The sequence below is a fragment of the Brachyhypopomus gauderio genome, unplaced genomic scaffold, assembly GCF_052324685.1.
Source record: "Brachyhypopomus gauderio isolate BG-103 unplaced genomic scaffold, BGAUD_0.2 sc100, whole genome shotgun sequence".
Lineage (NCBI taxonomy): Eukaryota > Metazoa > Chordata > Actinopteri > Gymnotiformes > Hypopomidae > Brachyhypopomus > Brachyhypopomus gauderio.
The window spans coordinates 172,487-180,000 of record NW_027506921.1 but is presented as its reverse complement, the minus strand read 5'-3'; the positions used below and the strand labels follow the sequence as shown (position 1 = coordinate 180,000).

The following is a 7,514-nucleotide window of genomic DNA, read 5'->3' as shown; positions in this document are numbered from 1 at the left end:
ACTATAACTGACATTAATCTTTCTGATGTGTGTGTGTGTGTGTGTGTGTGTGTGTGTGTGAGAGAGAGAGAGAGAGAGAGAGAGAGAGAGAGAGAGAGAGAGAGTGTATAAATCTGTGAGTGCCATTCTTTTTCTTGCTTAATGTGCACTTCAGAGAGGGTGGAAGGACTATTTATACCCTGGCTTGCTACTTTTTTATCTCAGAACAGAGGGGAACAGTGGCCACAAGCCAGTAAAGTTGCTTTGGTGCTGTAAAAATACACTCTCTCACACTCAATCACTCTCTCTCTCACACACACACACACTCCCATTCTCGCTCTTTCTCTCTCTTTCTTTCTCTCTCACTGTTCCACCACACATGTAGTTCCCTTTTACTGTAAAAGTCTCTTCTTGCATGTAGTAGTGACACTACAGTCGTCCAGCAAACATCATCATCTTCCTGTAGGTTTAGACACTGGAATTTGCATTTAGCCACAATGTAAAGATACAGCAGCACTGGAGTGGAGTTAGCGAGCGGTGTTGTGTCCAAGGATAGAAGCGGATTCATGTCACGTCTCCTTGATCTATTCCATACAGCATACTGACACTCGCCAACCAACACTAACAAGGCAAAATGCTGGGTTGGTGTGCCATTCTCGTGTGTGATAATTGCAAACTAAACGCTGGTTCGTTTGGCTTTTCTTCTTCTGAACATTCAAAAGCCAACTGTCAACATGAATGTTAGGGTTTGTGACAAAATGTTGGCATTTGTTGAAGAATATTTGTGTATATCTGAAAATGTTGGTGTTTGTTGAAGAATGTTGGTGTTTGTTGGAGAATGCAGACGTAATGTGCACTGAGTTGATTAAGCCTGAGTCAGAGTGAAGTAAGTGGTGGCGTTTTGCGGGCCGCCCTCTCCTGGGTCTCATCGTGGTGCTGAGGTGATGAGTGGGAGTCCGACAGAGCTGCATCTGCTCTCAAATCACTGTAATTCACTGTAGATTCCTATCCTGCAGCCATAACACAGGAGGAGTCTAATCAACACATTATGTAGCCATAAAGCTGTTTATTAGCTGTTGGAGAGTGAGAGAACAGGAGAGTAAGGGAGAGAAACAGAGAAAGAGTTCTGTGTGTGTGGTATATGAGTGTCTGGGTAGGTCATTGGGGTTTTTTAACCTTACATGAGCTTCCTATCTGGCAACCGCAGCGGTTCTGATCCATTCCCAGTATGCTTTCCCCAGTCTGTCATCAGAACATCAAAACCACCAACCAGCTCGCAAACAGAGAGTGTGGCGAGCGCCACGGCCATCTGCTTCTCCACTGGATCTGTTTTAATCAGGCTCCTGGCTGGTATTAATAAGTCCGGGCAGAGTGGCAGCTCTGATGTGGGGCCCGCTACTGTGACTGATGTTAGAAACAGCCACAGATGAGTTTAATTCAGTACCATCATTTAGGATTATCAGGTCCTTAGTGCATTCAGACTGGCCTTTTAGACTCCCCCCCCCCCCCCCCCACTCATCACCCACTGGTCAGGCCCGGACCAGGTGTGCTAGGATGGAGCTGAACACACTGCCCTAAAACATCATTCAGCTCTTCATTGTGAAGTGCGTCAGTGTAAGGAAGCCCAGAGTGGTGTACACCACTGCAGTGGAATCTGATCTTTTTATTTAATCATTAATGGTCATGTTTAGTTTTTTAATTGTTTAATGAATGAGTGATGAGTGAATGATGAATGAGTGATGCATGAGTGATGAATTAATTATGAATGAGTGATGAATAAGTGCTGAATTAATGATGAATAAGTGATGAATGAATTAGGAATGAGTAATGCATGAGTGATGAATGAGTGATGAATGAATGAATTATGATGCACAGAAGGTTTGTAAACTGTTGATTCAGATCAGAAAAATCCATAGTGAGGATTGTCCTTTACCTACTGTGTGCAGGAACTTTATGGAAGACATACAGAATTGTCAACATGTCAGAATTCACTATGCAGAAAGGCATTTGTTTGACTTCTCTCTTTGCCTCTCTCTCTCTCTCTCTCTCTTCTAATTGCAGTCACATAAACAGGAGGACACAATTTGAGAACCCGGTTCTGGAGGCTAAGAGGAGAGTCCAGCAGATGCAGACCCAAGGCCTGTCCTCTCTGCCCCTACCTGCTGTGTACAGAGGTACACTCGCCCCAGACCTCACTCGGCTATAGACAAGCATGAATAATACACTACATTTTCTGCACATATGGACTCTATTATAATACGCTCTCATCCTTAATAGGCAAATATCCTTATTTTTCAACTTCAACTTTATTATTATTATTTCGTCTTTGTTGTATTATTGGTATCAGTTACTAAATGATCATAATTACCTGATAATTGGATCTGCTTGTACTGTAGTTAAGACACAAATCAACGCTCAAAACTTACAGAACAACATGAGTTAACAAACCTTTTTAACTTTTAACTTTTTCAAGACCTCAGAAAGAATTTATATACTTTCCCAATTTGAATCTCTGTGCCTCCCAAGTTCCATTCCTTCCACCCACCGTTCTATAAATATAATGCTAACAATCTCAGACTCTCGTTGTGAACAAATCTTTTTATTAACCCTGTGTACAATCCTAATATCATTTAGTAGTATAATAACATGTTCTAGCTAACTTGTGGCATCTGCTGTAATTATTTGTATCCGTAGAAACAGGGTCTTTATGATCTCAGTCTCTGTCTCCATAGAAACACCTCAGGACTCAGAATCTTGTCTCGTCCTATCAGTGCATCTGAAATTTACTAGCACAAACTATAGATAGACTAATGATTTGCAACACTAGGACATACTATCCTTTTGTCTTGCCTAGGCTTTCTGAGAAAGATACAAAAAAATAAATAGTGTGCCAGTATATTTTCCCACTCTTGAAATAGCAAAAAGATAGAAATCAAAGAAATATAAAATCTTTGATTCAATAAAGTGAAGTGTATTAGCTGGGTTTGATTATACATAGAAAGTTGGCTTATTACAGCAGGACAGGCAAACAACCCCACAGGTTTCCCACAAGGAGAGCAGCTAAGGCATACTTCTGGTTCAAATTCTGCTATTTAGTTTCACTGAAATGATGAAAAACACTATGCCCACTTTTTCTTGTAAACTGTATGCTTACACATTTTCCTCAAATTGCGTACAATTTTTAATCTCAAATTTTTAATCTCATGATTTCTTAGACTGTATGACATACTGTACAGAATTGCTAGGGTTGGCTTGAGATCACCTGAAGATAGACAATGGCTTATCTAATCTAGATATTTCTTTAACAATATCTCAAGACGAAATCAAGACCAAAACCATAACCATTCTTTTTATATAAGAATAAGAATCAGCCATTGTGAATCATTTCCAAGAACCAGTTACTTTGATGTTTATATTGACTAACTCTGATAATTGAAACTGTTTAGTCAGCTGGTTGTGTACAAATTGTATTTTCTTTTTTACCAAACTGTCTAATGTAAGTATAATGAGTTTAGCATGCCATTTTCCCAGTGCTAAATTTGTTTCCCTTAATTTTAGCCACATTGTCTTCTTAATCCCAGTGCAAAATTAAAAAGCTAAGATTGGATGTTATGTCTTAGCTGATCAACTCCATTTATAAGTGATATGTTGTGTAAATTTGTAAATTTTATGTGGGACTATTCCTGTAATTACCCTCATTTTGTAATGATGTTCACAATCTTCTTCGGTCACATTTGTCATCTTCTCAAAGTTGACTAAGCAGCCCAGAAGCCCAGAGAACACCGGATTTATGAGCTTGACTAGTAACTAAGGCTCTCCCACTTTAGATTTTGACATGATGTAGTGTGGCTTCAAGCTCCCTTTTTTCTACTATATGACGAATAGCCCACTATGATTGGTGTCACTTCATACCTCTTCCTGGGTGAGTTGAGGGTTTCTTTCCCTTTGTACCAGTGGAGGAGGCCCTGTCCTCCGCCACTTTACCCAGGGCTAGGCTGACTTACGTGGGCCCTGCCCCTGAACGCTCTCATAGCCTCACCGACCTGTCCGAGGCCCCTCTTTGCCGGGCCAGCGTCTTTGGACTGCATGGTACGTCCTCAGGAGAGCGCCCTCTAGTGCGGTGGAGGAATGTGTGGCTGTTGCAGAAGCCTGACTACAGTAGATGCTTCCGGATATCTTCCATACATACACAGCCTGTTACTCAAATGCACTTGGATTCTGATCCCATTAGAACAGCAGTGATTGGCTTTACTTATTTTGAATTTTTATGCCTGCACTTGGGGGTCATTCTGTCATTTTTTGCACAATTTCTTTCTCAGCTGTTTCACAGTTTTTTCCCATGACGGTGATCATTTTTACATACCCCGTGTTATCTCAGAAGGAACCATGACACCAATATGCACCTTCAGAACTCAAAGCCTCTTTTCTTTGCATCTGCTGGGTCAGTGTTTTGTGCCTTGTGCAAACCTATGGGAGGTATATAATTTCTGCTCCATCTAAAATGACTCACTGTGGGAAATTCAAAAGTTACCTGGATTCGGCTCTGGAAGCTGTTTGTGCAAAAATGCCCGAATTATCCCTGTAAGGATACACAGCATGTGCGCCCTCTGGTTCTGTAGCTGCCAGAATGAAAGCATGGGGGAAATGTGTGTCTAAACGACTGGAATGATGGAACATCCAGAAAGGGAAATGGGGGAGATGTTTCCCCAGGAAATAAAAGGATAGCCCATTACATGTGATGATGTAATGGAGTGGTGGTTGGCTTCTGTCCTTGCACTCCCCACCGACCCCCCCCCCCCCCCCCCCCCCCCCCAGACTGCAGCTTCTATCATTTCTCTACAGCCTTCTCTGCAGCAGTCACCAGGGGGCTGTATTTACCCCAGAGGCAGCAGGGGGCTGTATTTACCCCAGAGGCAGCAGGGGGCTGCTGTTGTAGCCCCAGAGGGGTCAGGGAGCCGTGTGTCCTCTCTAGCCCCACTGTGGTCTTCATTTGGACTTGCTTCATCTATGAGTGTCCTCAGAACACCCCCGTGGCCAAAGTGGGCCGTGCTGGACCAGCCAGGCCCAGCATTTGCAGAGGCCTCGTTCTGGAGCAACTACAAGTTCCCCCAGCTGAGTGTGTGTGTGTTTGCGCACACACCTGTGTGCAGGCAGCTGTGTGTTTGTTGTGTCAGTGCGTGTTCTGGCTGCTAATGGGGGTTTGGCTGTAGTGGCACCTCTGGTATTGTGGCCCGTTCCTCCCTGTGAGATGTGGTTTTTTCATGGGTCTGGAAATGTTAAGCCTGGTTTAAGTCTGGTTTAAGTCTGGTTTAAGTCTGGTTTAAGCCTGGTTTAAGCCTGGTTTAAGCCTGGTTTATACCGCGCGGCGAAAATGACGTAATCGCTGTGGCTCCGCCCGTGCGCGAGGGCCTCGAGGTCGTGCACCTCTCGAATTTTGTAACTTCGCGCGCGTGTCGCGCTTCAGCGCGATGGACAAAGTCATGTTTGCCGGGTTCATACACCTATACAAGGTGGAATTAAAGCACTTGTACGTCACTTTAAAGGTCCATTTCAATATTTCCCAGCACGTTAAACTTAATTAAGTTAAATATTTATACATATACTCGAAATGAATCGAAATAATTCGCTTTTTTAATCACATTAGTTTATGGTTGTTAATTTTCAAAACGCCCAATCTTAACGTCTTCACGTTCTCTCATGTTTCGTCCTGGAATTACAAGAGGCTCGTATTTGTTAACGTATCGTTTCGGACAACACTGCAAAGCCATATTTATGTTTGATGCCTGGTGTATACGGTCTCTGGTCAGGTAAAAATGTTCTTTCCCCGGTTTTGCAGGGGTTTTTTATTCTCCACTGCCACCTATCGCCACCTATCGTTTCGGAGAACACTGCAGCGACGCTCGCGACGTTCGCGAAAGTATAAACGCCTACACCGCTCGCGCACGGTCGCGCGAGGTGGGCGGAGCCGCGCGCTACGGTCGCTCGCGAAAGTATAAACCAGGCTTTAGAATGCGCTAAGTTGCTGTATGACCTCAGCTGGCCGTGTTTGATTTAGCTGTTGTTTGTATTCTTTTGTTGGTGTGTGTTGATGCATGTTTGTGTGTGTGTGTGTGTGTGTGTGTGTGTGTGTGTGTGTGTGTGTGTGTGTGTGTGTGTGTGTGTGTGTGTGTGTGCGTGTGTGTGTGCGTGTTTGTGTGTGCGTGTGTGTGTGTGCGTGCGTGTGTGTGCGTGGGTGCGCGTGTGTGTGTGTGTGTGCATGCGTGTGTGTGTGTGTGTGTGTGTTGTCTCTGGCAGAGAAGCCCTTGTTCACGCGAGACCCCACCCAGCTGAAAGGGAGCTTCCTGTCGGTTGGTCTTCAGAAGAGCACCATGGGTTTTGGATTCACCATCATTGGGGGAGACGAGCCTGATGAATTCCTGCAGGTTAAGAGTGTCATTCCAGAAGGCCCTGCTGCACAGGATGGCAAGATGGCTACAGGTACACACACACACACACACACACACACACACACACACACACACACACACACACACACAGAGTACCCAGCTGGACAGTCTTGCTCATTCTCTGTCTGTGCTCACATTAGTGCCAAGGTAGCTGTGTGTGTGTGTGTGTGTGTGTGTGTGTGTGTGTGTGTGTGTGGGTTTGGGAGCAGGTGTCTAGACAGGTCTAGTCAGAATGGTACTGCAGTGGCCAAGAGGCCATGAAACCCCTCCAGAAGAGCCCAGGGTGGTGAATGTACAGGGTAGTGCAGTGGTCTTGTTCACACACAGTCAATAAATCCAAAAAACTTTGTAGTATAACAGAAAAACACAAACCCACATGTCCAATTTTCAGTAGGTTTGTGCATGCAACTGATGTAAGTTAAGATCACAGGATGTTGGACTCCTCTCTACTGTTCTCCTCTCCTCTACTCTCTACTGTTCTCCTCTCCTCTGTTCTCCTCTCCTCTGTTCTTCTCTCCTCTCCTCTCTACTGTTCTCCTCTCCTCTGTTCTCCTCTCCTCTCCACTGTTCTCCTCTGTTCTCTGTTCTTCTCTCCTCTCCACTGTTCTCCTCTCCTCTGTTCTCCTCTCCTCTCCTCTGTTCTTCTCTGTTCTCCTCTCCTCTCCTCTCTACTGTTCTCCTCTCCTCTCCACTGTTCTCCTCTGTTCTCCTCTCCACTGTTCTCCTCTCCTCTGTTCTCCTCTCCTCTCCTCTGTTCTCCTCTCCTCCCCTCTGTTCTCCTCTCCTCTCCTCCCCTCTGTTCTCCTCTCCTCTCCTCTCCTCTGTTCTCCTCTCCTCTCCTCTGTTCTCCTCTCCTCCCCTCTGTTCTCCTCTCCTCTCCTCTCTACTGTTCTCCTCTCCTCTCCACTGTTCTCCTCTGTTCTCCTCTCCTCTGTTCTCCTCTCCTCTGTTCTCCTCTCCTCTCCTCTGTTCTCCTCTCCTCTCCTCTCCTCTGTTCTCCTCTCCTCTCCTCTGTTCTCCTCTCCTCTCCTCTGTTCTCCTCTCCTCCCCTCTGTTCTCCTCTCTGCTCCTCTCCTCTGTTCTCCTCTC

The 7,514-nt window shown here is 45.0% G+C and overlaps 1 protein-coding gene across 8 annotated transcripts in view; it reads left to right on the top strand.

The window, feature by feature from the left end:
* magi2a (membrane associated guanylate kinase, WW and PDZ domain containing 2a) overlaps nucleotides 1-7,514 on the top strand; it is a 228,443-nt gene that overhangs the window by 168,981 nt on the left and 51,948 nt on the right. For 7 of the 8 annotated variants that reach the window (XM_076992945.1, XM_076992941.1, XM_076992944.1 and 4 more), the window contains exons 7-9: nucleotides 2,041-2,153; nucleotides 3,934-4,068; nucleotides 6,274-6,456. In XM_076992945.1, coding sequence (XP_076849060.1) covers nucleotides 2,041-2,153; nucleotides 3,934-4,068; nucleotides 6,274-6,456 — 431 coding nt within the window. The remainder of the gene's footprint in view (nucleotides 1-2,040; nucleotides 2,154-3,933; nucleotides 4,069-6,273; nucleotides 6,457-7,514) is intronic. The other variant, XM_076992942.1, reaches the window with a different exon arrangement.